This window comes from Ptychodera flava, chromosome 17 (assembly GCF_041260155.1).
Source record: "Ptychodera flava strain L36383 chromosome 17, AS_Pfla_20210202, whole genome shotgun sequence".
Lineage (NCBI taxonomy): Eukaryota > Metazoa > Hemichordata > Enteropneusta > Ptychoderidae > Ptychodera > Ptychodera flava.
The window spans coordinates 11,024,540-11,038,955 of NC_091944.1; the positions used below are offsets into that span (position 1 = coordinate 11,024,540).

Here is a 14,416-nt window from a genome sequence, read left to right on the forward strand (position 1 = left end):
TCTTTCTAATGATACTTAACAAGCCAGGTTATATTCAAAAACAAGCTCAGCAGATAACTTATAGGAAGACAGTTTTAACAAAAATGCATGCAAATCTGCAACACTGTGATTTGCGGTACCCTTCAAAATATGACTGTTACAGCTGTAGATTCCCAATATTTTTCTGTTAAAAGTCTATTTCATATTTCTGACATGTCCCTGTATCAATCAAAACATATTTCAGACAAAGCATTGCATTTTTTATTATGCCTAGCTAAAAAATTGGTAGAATTTGAGATTTTCTGTAATTTGTAATGTTAAATTTTGGGGTAAGGGTAAGTTTTGGTTATATTTGACAAAAACTGTAGAGGATATTGCATAGTGCAATATGTCATCTTAAAGAAGAATAAATTTCCTTTCTAATGATACCAAACAAGTGAGGTTATGTTAAAAAATGAGCTCAGCACATGACTTACAAGAAGACAGATTTGACGAAAATGCATTTGGCTTGGAAAATCGTGATTTTTCGGTACCCTTCAAAACATGACCATAACAGCTATTGCGTCCCTATATTTTTTCTGTTAAAATTCCATTTCGTATTCTAGGGATCCCAAGGGTTCTGAAAAATACAGGTTTGTTATCCTGTGGGGGGGTGCACGTAGACCCCCTCTAGCCCACGGACTACTTGGATAATTTGAAATAAAAAGTTATATTTCCAAGATAACATCTATTAAAACTTTTGATTTTTCCACATTGTCTACAACAATACCACATGAACAATTGAAAGAACGTTTGAAAAACATCATCAAACAAGCATTTTTTTACAAATTTCTACATATTTTGTTAAAAATACTACCAATGCTACAGTTTTTTATACAGAGAAAGACATTACCAGTATGCTCGATTTCCTCATTGACAACATATTTGTTGAATTTGGAGGACACATTTCCCACAGAGAATAGGAATTCCTATGGATACTAACTGTGCTCCCTTGATTGCTGACTTATATCTTACTCATACGAGGCAGAATTTATCCAGAACTTAATCAAACATAAACAGGTCTCTGTAGCTAGAACTTTTAACCTAACATTTAAATACATAGACGATGTTACAATGTATTTCATTGAATAACTTCAAATTCAGTGAATAACTCGCTATGATTTATCCTCCAGAATGGGAGATTAAAGAAACTACAGAAACAGCCTCTTCTGCTTCATATCTGTATATTTTCCTTGATTTTCATTGTCACCTTTCTACTAGGCTATATGACAAGAGAGATGATTTCAACTTTAATATCATTAATTTCCCACACCTCATCACTAATATTCCACTCTCACCAGCTTATGGGGTATACCGGTATATTTCCCAGCTTATTTATATGCAAGAGCGTGCAATTCATATGGTGATTTTGTAGAGAGACATAGCCATCTCTCTTACAAACTGTTAAACAAGGTTACACCAGAGAAAGACTTTATCTAGATTTTGACCATGCAGTTCACTTCATATATGCACTGGCTATCACTCATGCATATATGTCTTGAACTGGTCAAAATCTCCTGGTGTACCATTCCTGGGTGTGCTTTATTGCCGACTATAACAGTGAATTTTCTTTGTTTTTGTCCATAAGGAAAAATAGGACTGCACTTGTTTTTCTCAGATTGCGCCTAAGAGCATGAAATTGGTTGAATTGTTTTCAAAATTGCCATCCAAGAGGGGAGAATTTGATCTGTCTAGTACTCTACAAAGTGAAACTAATATTTGTTTTGGGAAATCTGCAAAGTACCAGTACATATGTCCAGCAAATGTCTATCGGTTAACACTTATGAAAGATTCAAATAATACCCTCACTGTAAGATGGTAGACCCACCTTTTTTCACTGAAAATAATCTACACTTTTCAGTCTTAAGCAATGTCTGGTAAAAACTCTGACATTGCAGTCCACATGTAGCTACATGTATTGCATAAATGTGTGCCATATTCTTACAGTGCTTGGCTTGAAGGTCTTCTGAGCTAAACTTTTTTTGAGCAATTTCTCAACACACCTCATACAATGGCAGAAGACAATATTATTCTGGAATGTTGTCTTGGTGATGAGATCTTTCAATCTTCCAAGCTCATTGGTCACTTCATCTTGGTTTTTCTCACAGATGTTTATGGTGTCATCATTAGCGTAATGGACTTTGAAGCTCTCACGGGGTGGCTGTTTGGAGGTTTTAGTGATATTTAAGGACTGATATTCATACACGTCTATCTTTCCTGACTTGCCATTACTTTCTTTTGGTTCAGACAGATCATAGAATGGATGGAGTTTCAAATATTGATCGTGGTATTTTCCTGGTTCCTCCTTATCACCCACCACCAGTATATTGAAATGATTCTTGTAGATTATAAATGGTAAGGTGTATATGTATTGTTTGATTTGTTTTTCCTGTTCCGGATTGAATTTGTCCCAGAGAGTAAAACATCGGTTCTTTTTCACAAACATAGTGGCATGTTCATCATTGAATTTCCAGACAGTTAACCATTTATCTGCCACCAGTTTGTTTTCCATCCTCTTGGAAGCTTCATCTCCATAGATGACAAGCAAAATAGACCCTGTACAAAAGAACACATACAGTGAATGTTACTATCTACATAGAATTATCATCCATATGACCTAGGAATCACTAAATCTAGCGGTCAAAGTTCAAGAACCACTGAATTTTGCTGAACATTTTTCCTTTACTTTGACTGTCCCTATATAGACCCTTAAATACAAAATATGAATTAGCAATGAAGGTTGAACCTGACAACTGCATGTAGACTGCAATACAGCTGGAAATTGCACAGGTTTTGGGAACGCTACTCACAAAATGCATTTGTTCATACCTGATATCATAATTATCTCTATTATGCATTGCACTGACAAATTTGCATGTTCTTCATGAAGTGGGATCACAACATTGTCTGAGGAAGAGTTTTGATTGGCCATACCAAGGCACTGATATGTCAACTAAACAAAGTGTCACAATGGCTGTGGCATGCTTTGTTTGTGCTAAGTTCGTGGCCTTTATATACAGACATGGTTCAATGCATGAATATTAATGCTATTTGCGAGATTTGATGCACTGTACACTTTGTGTTTGCTATGTGAAGTGAAATGAAAGAAATATAGATTTCTGTGTATTAATTTTTGGTATCAGTTTCTAAGATCTTTTAAGTCAGCTTAACTATATGCAGTCATTTTGACATTTGTTTGGCAGTTACTTAGGTTCAGGTACACTTACTCGTACAATGCTTGGACCAGACAATGGAAGCGTTTTCATTGTTTCATTAGACTTTCATGGAAACTCCTTATCTTAACACTCTCAAACTTTGTGGGAAAAGGATTATGCCTCACCTTTTGGTTTTGTAACAGATTCTAGCCTTTCCAACTCATCCCAATGATCCACATTTGCATCCCTTCGTGAAGGTGTGATTAATGTACGCGTCTGTCTTGCATCAATTACAACCACTGCAGTTACTGTTCGATAATCACATGTTTGGTATGTTTTCTTATTATCCTCCATTATCTCAACTATCTGATCCTTTCCAATGATTTCATTAAGTTGACTATTGACCTCACACTTTGCTTTCTGAAAGGAGAGCAGTTTTGAAAACAGAATGACTGCATCCTTGGATTTGGCTGTCTCGGATGAATTCACAGTTGCACCGGAGTCTGCCATTTTGATGTCTCCTGTTGACTTGTAGATAATATAACTGAACTTGATTACCTGAAATTGGAAAATAAATGTGAATAAAACTCAGGGGTGGACCATTTGATATTCTAGGAAGTGTATTCAGAAAACAGATTTGAAGATGTTGCCTTGAAGTTTCAAAACAATCCAATCAAGGATTGCATGAAAAATGAAAAAGATTGTATGCAGATATGGAATAAAAATTAATGCACGGAGAAGTTACTTGCAGTCATTACTTTTCAATTTTCAGCATGTCCATAAGTGCCCCATTTTTATAACATCTTTCTGGGGCTCTTAATTGACCATCAGTTTTTTCTACAGAATATGCAATTATGGGACTCCCCAACTATTTCATCTACATGCCCCTAAAAATAAGGACAAAACATCAGACATCTGTAGAAGCTGAAGGACCATTGCCTAGACTTTGCCTTCAGATTATGAAACTCTGTTTGAACTGCTGTAAATGAAGTTGGAATGATAATTGAGTATGCTTAAAGCTTATACTGTCACCTGTTCCAATTTTGCCACAGTTACCATGGAAAGAGAAACTCTAACCAATCACAGGTTTTAAGTGGGTGGCTGCTTTTAAAAAGCAGCACCCTCACATTGGCATTTTGAATACCAAGGAACGCCCCTTTGACCATATTTTGGCATATTTAGATTGCAGGTGACTGTATACCTTTATATGTTAAATATTCGCCATATGAAGAACAATAAATAGAGAACTCCATGTAATTTGAGATTTGATCTACATTTTAACCTAAATTGTGCAAATACCTTTAAAACCCATAATTTGCATATCTTAAATTGGCATGATTTATTGAGGTCCCCTCGATCAGAACCAAATCCTCTCTCAGCATTTTCAAGCAGGGGGGAATTCAATTCTTGTGACAGATACCATGCAAAACACTTGGAAAAAACATTTTGATAATTTTCATTTTTCAGTGTGGTTTTCAGTCACACTACCCAGTACATGTATTTTCATAACATCTTCAATCACCACATTTTCATAACATCTGATTTCATTGCATTTCATATCATTAATGGCATATTATTTTAACTCACACATTATAGAAATAACAGGCGATGCTCTGACCATTAACGTAAGTTGTGGGCAAAGGCGAGAGGAAAGCCAAAAATTAACGGGCGAGGTTTGCCGAGCCCGTTAATTTTGGCTTTCCTCGAGGGTTGTATAAGCCAATGTAATGGCTTTATGGAAAATGGATTCAGATTAGCACTAAAATTCAGCAAACTTCATCGTTATTTTACAAGAAATTTCTCTGCATGAAAGGCAGCTAATATCCCTATAGTTCCCTTCTATTCCATAACAAGTCATCGTTGATGACACAGTCCCCGCTTGTCCATTTTGTTATAATCTTTGGTGTCTAGGTAGCTGTGGTCTAGGTAGCTGTGGTATGACATTGATGCAACGGGTGCATCGCAGGCCTGTGACTTGCATAATAAAGTAATCTGAGGAACGTTCAATAAATTGACCAATCTCTGCCGGTAATGACCATTGAAGGAACTTTTGATTACATCACACATAATGATGCCCTCACTGCCTCTAGTGTCATGACGGCACATACTATACACATGGTTTGGTGGAATTTTCAAAATGGTATGGGATCGGGTATGTTGTTGTAATCAGCCATCAGCCATTTCGGATCATATAATGAAACAAATTAATGTGCACAAGAATGCAGCCATAGTATTTTATCTTCGTATCACGTTTAAACACAAAATCAGTCCATCAAGGGACAGTGACCTATGTTTCAAAGACATTAAAAAAATCACACCAAAATTGAAATCAAATGGCTGTCTATTGACCATATGGATCATAGCACAAAATTAGTAGACATGCATATGTATGCCATAGTACTTTATCTTTGTACCAGGTCTCAACAACATTGGTTAGGAATATTTGCATATGATTAAGCCTCAAAGACATGAAAAAATCCAAAAATGACCATCGGGCAGCAATATTGGAAAAAAATGACAATCTGGCAGCCATATTGGAACATGTCACGAAGTACATTGACATGTATGCCATAGTGCTTGATCTTTGTGCCAAGTTTGGACAAAATGGGTGTAATGACCTTTGAATTACGCTTCAAAGACATGCAAAATTCCAACAAAATGGCAGTTCTGCAGCCATATTGGATCCTATTATGCATGCCATAGTACGTGCTTTGCCTTTGTGCCAAGTTTGAACAAAATCGGTTCAAGGATGTTTGAGTTACGGTTCAAAGACATGAAAAAATCGCAAAAAAATGGCCGCCTGTCAGCCATATTGGATCATATCACGAAATAAATTGGTGTTCATATGAAAGGCATAATGTTTTGCTTTTGTGCCAATTTGAACAGAATTGGTTCACGGATATCTGAGTTATGGTCCAAAGACATGAAAATTGCAACAAAATGGCCGCCTCACGCCCATATTGGATCGTATTGCAATATGATTTGACATGCGTTTGTAGGCCATAGTGTTATGCCTTTGTGCCAAGTTTGAACAGAATCTGCTCAAGGATGTTTGAGTTATGGTTCAAAGACATGAAAAATTGCAAACAAAATGGCTGCCTCACGCCCATATTGGATCGTATTGCAATATAATTCTACATGCATATGTAGGCCATAGTGTTATGCCTTTGAGCCAAGTTTGAACAGAATCTGCTTAAGGATATCTGAGTTATGGTCCAAAGACGTGAAAAATCGCAACAAAATGACCGCCTCGCGGTCAAATTCGATCATATCACAAAATAAATCGACGTGCATCTGTAGGTCATAGTGCTATGCCTTTGTGCCAAGTTTGAACGAAATTGGTTCAGCAGTGTCTGAGAAACTGTTGATGACGGAGGAACAGACGGATGGACGCACGCACGCACAGACGGGACCCAATCTATAAGTCCCCGCCGGACTTCGTCACGGGGACTAACAAAATCACAAACACTAACAAAACTGCATTTCACAAAGCTGTATTTTCTAACTAAGGGTCTTTGAAATGTCATGGTGAAAGTCAGGAAATTTCAGAATCAGATTTGGATTAATTTCATTACATACCGGTACTTCTAGAGCTGACATTTGTCCTCGCGGTCAATTTTTATCCAATATGTCAATAATAACAAACAAACATACATTTATTGTCCACATTTTGCCTGTGTACAAAGTATATGATATATTGAGGCTAATTTTTAATTTTTTATTCAATAACACACCACCGACAAAAACAAAACATGGCTGTATGGCAGCCATATTAGATCATATTGTTAAAATATTTTATGTCCAAATGTACCGTAAGTTACAAATGTAAACTGTCCTTGTGCCAAGTATGAAAGACATTGGTCAAAACCTGTCTGAGTATTGACTGTAGACACCATATACCGGTACGTACAGGAAACAAAATGACCATAATGTGGCCATATTGGATTGTATCACAAAAATAATCAACATGCATATATATGACTGAAGGAGTAATCCTTATACCAAGTTTGAAAAAAATTGTTCCTTGGATCTCTGAGAAATTTTCGTGATCAGATACACATACAGATGGATGTACAGACAGATACACAGACACACAGGCAGAACAGAATGTATAGTCTCAACAGACATTGTCTGTGGGGACTAAAGAGAAAATACCAATACCTTTTTCGGAAGCCAACAAACAAAATGAGCCGCATGATTAGCAAGAACATGGATGCCACTTGACCACTACTGATCAGTCACCAATTTCCTTGCACCTGGTCACACAATAACAAATTGTTTTCAGCAGTTACAACTTTCTACTGTTCATGCCCATGGTGCAGATGTGTTTTGTCTTGCTCAGTGTCTTGTATGTGCTTGCACACAGACCAGTTCAACAAAGCCTAGACGTTCAAGGAGGTAACAATCAATCCTTTGTTCTGTCTTATCACTAATCAATTCACCTACAGAAACAGGATGCAAAGCGATAACTATAAAGGTATACTTTGCGCAGCTAAAAATCTTTGGAAACTCAATGCATTTGGATTTTTTCTGAATCTCTCTAGACACTTACTTATACCACAAAACTTTTGGCATTATTCTGAATCAGAAATCATAATCAATACATTTCGTTTCAACTCAAGACAGCACAGTTTAGGGACAGTCCCTCACACCGACAGCCATCTCCCCAAAATAATGGTACAGTCGGTTGGGCAGCTGCATAGCACAACATTTGACAAGGTCCAACAAACCTGCCAAGATTGATAGGTACAGGCTGTTTGACTCTTGACCCCTTCAACAGAACTACAGAAAATCGGTACAGAATACAGTCCATTTGACTGTGATTTAGTCTGTAAACTGAAAATGACGAGTACACGACTGGCCAGCAGCTATGGTATATATCAAAGTTATAACGGGAGACTCTTTCCTCCTCTACATGTTTAATTCTCTTTTTACCAGGCTCCACAGACAAGCCATAGAAATAACTACAACTTGGGAGAAAGAGGATGACATATCTTGTTTGCCAAAACATATATAGCAATGACATAATTCGGTACCTCTAAGGGACTAGACAAAAATTAAAGAGGGAGGGCCAGTTTTTTTTCAAAACGACGCCGCACAGAAAATAGTGACCCTTTGAAAATAAGTGACTCTCCTCAATATCCATGCACAGAAAACAGTCAGACTCTCACCCTGCGTGTAACAGCTAGTCCATATCAATAGTATCTTAAATGATGTACATTTCTCATTTGACCTTTGAACTTTCAAAGAAAACTTTTTAACATTTACAAATAATCACTTATTTGTGAGGTTTACAGTAATTTGATTAAAAAGATAAAAGAGAATATTTCACAATAAACTTCTATTAAAAATTTGAAGTACAATTGGCTCTCAAAATCAAAAGGGACAAGCTGTAATGTTTATCATCATTTGTAGTTTGGCTTGTACGGTAGTTGTACAGACAGCACCATTATAGACTGTTGACAGTCTTTTGCGCCATTTTCGTTGTTGCAGTAACACTGGCCACGGCCGAGTCATGGGCCATTTTAATGTCTGGCACAAGTGACTGTTATCAGTCGAATGATTTGCCTTGCTATTAAGGTATATTCCTGACTTGCCCCTTAGGCTCTACGCTTGTGAACCCCAAATCCCACATTAGGGGACAACTGCATTAAACTTGCATGGTACCTGAAACTCGAGTCCTTGCCTGAGCAACTTGGGTGACAAACAGAGCTGTTAATCCCCAAGGTGTGAATGTTCCATTGTTATGTTTATCTAATCCAGCTGGTGCTATTGTAGTGCCATTGTAGGAAAAGGAGGTCTATGAAATTGATCCTCTGGGGAAGTAGGGAATTAACGGAGCCTTCCCGTAATGATATGTGTGAGAGACTATACTAATAATAGAAAGACGAGGCACACAAGACTATTGACAGCCTACACTTGTTGTTTGTGAAGACACTTATTGCAGTTCAAAAATAAATGATATTTCACAAAATTTACATATAAATGCACAGATTGTCAGCGAAAATGTTTTATAGTTTACACATAGACAACCATGAGAAATGGATTATACTTGGAGCCTTCCCGTAATGATATGTGAGAGACTATACTAATAATAGAAAGAAGAGGCACACAAGACTATTGACAGTCTACACTTTTTGTTTGTGAAGACACTTATTGCAGTTCAAAAATAAATGATATTTCACAAAATTTACATATAAATGCACAGATTGTCAGCGAAAATGTTTTATAGTTTACCCATAGACAACCATGAGTCTCCAGCGCTTTTTTGGTTGAAGCGTAGCACTAGTAGCAGGCACGGTAACCGGTGGGCAGGTCCAATTAGTGGAAGCCGGAAGAGTTGTACTTCCCGTTTTTTTTTATCTCCGTGCTTGTAGGTAGACGCGAGTGAGGCAGGAATAAAGGGAATGAAGTCTCGCCCCGACGCGACATACATCCTTTCATAAATTAGCGACACGTCGTGGCCCTGATCAAGCTACAATCTTGACCCGTGTCAAGGACAATCAAATGAGAGAGAAAGAAGCACCAATAAAGGCCCACAAGCACATTTGATTCTAGTAGGATCTGCCGTGGCATGCTCGTTGTCGACTAGCTGTGGAAACGCAGCTATCTGTTGGCGGGGTAGCGGGAATCGCTATGCGGCACGCGGAGTTGACCTTTGACGCGCATAGCGATCCCCGCTACCCCGCCAACAGATAGCTGCGTTTCCACAGCTAGTTGTCGACATGCAAGACAAAATGTGAGATGCAAAATGTTGGTCTTACATAGTGCGCTGTCTGAAGATTAATCGAGGGCGGTACATTGACGTGGCAACATCAACGATATATTATGCTCGTACAATTCTAGCGATATTATCTGTGACACACAAACCCACGTAGATACATATTAAAACCTTGCCTGATCGCTTATCCTGAGCCGACAATGACAAGAAGAAGTCAGTTCCACCGTCCGGAAGGTCCCTTCCTTTACCGTGGAGCTACAAAAGCTCCATGGTGTGACGTAGGAAACATGATATTGGGGTCAAAGTTGATCGTTGAAGCGTGTCGTCTTCCAAACAGTCCAAACGAAACTTTACTCCGTTGCCCCATAGGAAATGTCTTTCTTGATCATAAATATTCTGAGGGAATTACAATGAAAAGTTTGGGGTTGGAAAAATACCTCGAATTTACTCATCATTCAATATGGCTGCCGTTAATATTCTGACATTGTCGGGCTGGGTTTCATTTTCAAAGATGTAGGCCTAAACGAAGAAAAATTTTGGTGAGAATAGCCCTAAAAACGCGATTTCAGGTTTGTTACTAAATTATATCTGCACGCTCGCAACATCGTCAGGCCTACTGCTTGCAATTCAGACAAATTTATTTGTTGCATGCGTGACTCAGTGTTGTTGCAGCTTGTAGTCTGGGCCATAAATTAGTGCGACTTTTGGTATCCATAGTAGCACCAGCAGGTTTTATTTTCGTCGTTCTTGGGACAAATATTTATTTTGCATATTAATAAGAGATAAATGACGTCATTTGAGTTCAGGGCTATGTGTACGGAAAAGCACGTAGACAATCGTCAGTCATCAAGGCACTTCATTCTTTATTGCGTAAGCTTAAACCACTCTTTGTTTACGTTGAACGCGAATTTATCCCGTTTCCAAGAAACACCCAGCAGCCTATAGGCATACACATGAAAGGCGTAACTGACAGATAATCATCATAAAACGAAAGTAAAATCGACGATTATATTGTGCCTTTAAAACTTCTATTTTTATCTTAGGCCTATACCATCAAAATTAATGTAGGCCCCCCAATACATATAAAATTGAGAGATGTAGTCTTTACATGGTTAAATAATTATTACAAGCTTGAGCTGTTCATTAAGCTTCGGACTCTCAACTGGCCTTGTACGTGTATTGCTAGGTCGTCAGTTGAGTTAGCTTATTTGTGCAAGATAGGACTCAGGGTCTGAAGCAATTATTTGCATACTGCAGCGTTAAGGTAGTTCGAGCCTCGAAAGTGAAAGACTTAAACCTCTGCTCAATCTTTCCTCAAAGAATATTTCAATCATTCTCTTTCAAAATCAAGTACAAAAATCTGCGGTCACTGTGCACATTTTGGAACTAGAGAAACAAATTACTCAAGATTTACCGATATTTGAAATTCAAAATGGCCGCCATCCCTGTGTTAACTCTATGGAGAAAAAATAAAATTTTCGATTTTCGAAAAAATACACCAGTAGAAAGTTTGCTTACACCAAGAGCTTTTAAATGAACCCCCACAAGTGGTGGATCAGAAAAGAATTCAAAAAAGTTTGAAAGTCCGTATGTCTGTCCCCGAGGCGCGTTCTACCTTAACAGCATCGCTTTACAAAAAGTTATCATACCATATATTAAAATGCATCGAGAAGGGTCGGGTGAGGGTGAAGCTGTTCGCTGATGGCAGAGAGTTGTTTCAAGCAAGCACTTCGTTGATATTTTTTTATCTTGAAGTTTACTGATACTTGTTCAGGAATATTCTTGAATTTTGTTTTGTATCGGCATATTACCCAACTTTTTCGATTATTTGATATTAAGATAGGGATACAATTATCTTCGAAATTTGTCTCACAGCCTTTCAGGTTGAATGAAAACAAGAAGGTTAATTTCTCGAGCTCAACAGTTTTCAAACGAACCCGAAATTATAGACCGGTAGTGAATTGTAAGCTCAGGGTGTTTGGGTACGAGTTTGTGTATTGAGTCTGTACGAACGACACATCGTTATTCTTTAGGGAAAAGGCCAGGAGATGTGGCGGCTAATTAACAGGAAAAAGTGAAATAGAATTTAGGGAAATCCCCGAGTATAAAATTGCATTCGTATATAAAAGAGGCCCCCAAACATAAGCTAGGTATTTCACTTTCACTTTCGTTTTGATGATAAAAATCGCGTCGTTCAACACTGGAGCTATGCTGTCAATCATGAATTGTTTATACAAATGTTTTCGTATCCAATTAATCAACAACTTTTTATGCAATCGGTATAGTCTAAGATGTCCTTCTCGTTTAGCCTTACAGGCATGGAGTTGAAATAAAGCCCTTTTGTTTAGGAAATTATCATATTTGGTATAACGTAATCTATTCGTCAATACTTGCTCTAGCCTATTCAGTCACATGCGATCACATGATAATAAGGTCAATAAATAAACAAAATGTTGTTTTCATGCCTCCGAAAATAAGGGTAGGAAGGTTGGAGGAATTTTTTTTCTTTCTTTGTTGGCTGAGACCAATACATACGGTGGGTTCGGAATGTTTTCAAGTAGGGTTGGTTGGCCTGGTTACCGGAAACACCGATTTCTTTTTTTAATTTCACCGAGCACTGTAGGTCATATAAAGTAACATAGAAACCCAATCATTCTTACCTTTAAAAACGTGATGCATGTGATCATCAAATTGGTTTCCGCGCAGCGGAGTAATCTAAGTTGAGTTCGAGCTTGCCAACTATAATGTCACGCGTTCAAAAATCCTGCTGTCGGACTAAACTTAGTCGGCTGCATGGGTCCCAGTAGTCTGGTTCCCTGCCCCTTTTAGTTAGCACAGCGCAGTCAGCGGTAGAAATGGGGCAGGGAACCAGACTAGGGTCCTAGAGGTCGCCCTCAACGGTAAAAGTGCGCCTCGTCTTCACATCGGATTTTGCAATAAGGTTTTCATGTTATTACAGCTACTCTACGTGTTTTCAGGTATATTGGTTCTGTTTATGAAATACAGTTGCCCTTTCTACTCCCAAAGTCTGTCGACATTCAGTCTTCGTAGGTGTATTGTCATAAACTTAACGGGTGAATTTTCATACAGACAGTCAAATCCACACACTACCTTGTGTTGAAAAGGCTAACGTTTTGAATCTAAACATAAATAAGGAGGGAGAATAAAGGAATGTATTCGTTTTGTTGGAAAAATGGTAGAAACGACATCGAATGTTACAGCTACTGGTCGTGTATCTGGTGCAACTAATCATAATGCTAGTGTATTAAAGTGTCAATAGTAAAAGTATGCAAACATTTGTCATATAATTTCCTGTCTCTTCGGTGAGAGAATCGAAGCAGCTGAAAGGGAGCGGGAAACTTCTCAAAACGCTATAAATTATTTTACTCTTAAGAATAAACGCAACCACAGGGAGGGTTACTTTTCACCGTCCATATTGTAAATATCACTCTCCATGGTTTATAAAACATATATGAAGAACTGAATGTAGTTCGCGCTTGCATATTCCGTGTTGTTTTTTCTTCTCTTTGCTATCAGGTTTAATGGGAGAAGCAGCTGAAAGGGAGCGAGGCATCCTGTCGATTTTGGGGGTTTTTTTATACATTGTTTTTTAATGACAGCACATATCGTACAGCGTCTTCGCATGTAAAGAGGACTGATACTATTGAGTACATTTGATTTGTAGTTCGCATTAGAATTCATTTGTCAACAATTCAGTCTACAAATGTACAGGCTTAGTCGACACGCTGAACACTGTGTATCTGAACATGCTTTTGGGAGTAGAACAAGAAACAGTGATTGACACACAAGCGCAAAAATAGTTTTAAAAAATAATCAAAAGTTACATCTACTGCACTTTGAGAGCTACAGCTAATTTACACTTCAGAAAATACGTTACAATGGTGAAGATTACTTCTAATAGTTCCACCCTTAATGGTTATATAAAATTTAGATGATGAACTGAATGTTCTCTCCTATTGTCTTCTGTATATAGACCAGTGTCTATTTCTCATTGTTTGTGTTAATTTTGTTATGTATATATGCAGTGAGCGTTATGTAACGCAGAGGTTGCTACTGATCATGATCGATCGGACCATGCTTGTCGATAACATTGAAGCCTCTTCCAGTATCCATGACAACACAGCCATCTAGTTACGCTATCAATAGCTATCGGCAGTATCGCCCTAAAGGTGAAAACATGTGATTTTTGTCTCCGATGTGTTTTTCAGTCGATCCGTATACACGAGTGAACACTCTTAGAACTAGCAAACCCAGCTACGCCTTTGGAGTTTCCGCTCTGTCCCGAGTCCTGTCTTTCTAATACTAATCGTAAGTGTGCCGTTACCAAGGTAATGCAAACATCTCGCGTGTGCTGTTCTCGTTTTGCCCTCTAGACGAGACATGTTAGTCAGCCATTAACACGTTCCATTGAAATCTATCATGATATATGTTTACATTCGAGTTATTAATCAAAATGAAATCGTCGCTTTGCAAATGATTTACGTTTCTACTACTATATGCA

The 14,416-nt window shown here is 38.0% G+C and overlaps 1 protein-coding gene across 6 annotated transcripts; it reads right to left on the reverse strand.

Moving 5' to 3' along the window:
* Positions 1 to 317: 317 nt before the first annotated feature.
* LOC139115392 (uncharacterized) lies at positions 318 to 12,722 on the reverse strand. 6 transcript variants are annotated; one of them, XM_070677470.1, is made up of 4 exons: positions 7,335 to 7,596; positions 6,753 to 6,847; positions 3,359 to 3,731; positions 318 to 2,574 (listed from the first exon to the last, which is right to left on the reverse strand). In XM_070677470.1, the coding sequence occupies exons 2-4, from the start codon at positions 6,771 to 6,773 to the stop codon at positions 1,928 to 1,930; spliced, it is 1,041 nt and encodes a 346-aa protein (XP_070533571.1). In that variant the 5' UTR covers positions 6,774 to 6,847; positions 7,335 to 7,596; the 3' UTR covers positions 318 to 1,927. The 6 variants fall into 6 exon arrangements, with proteins under 6 accessions (XP_070533571.1, XP_070533570.1, XP_070533575.1 ...); XM_070677471.1 differs by lacking the exons at positions 6,753 to 6,847; positions 7,335 to 7,596 and adding exons at positions 10,071 to 10,290; positions 12,555 to 12,720 and having other exon boundaries at positions 319 to 2,574; XM_070677469.1 differs by lacking the exons at positions 6,753 to 6,847; positions 7,335 to 7,596 and adding an exon at positions 12,555 to 12,722.
* Positions 12,723 to 14,416: the final 1,694 nt, after the last annotated feature.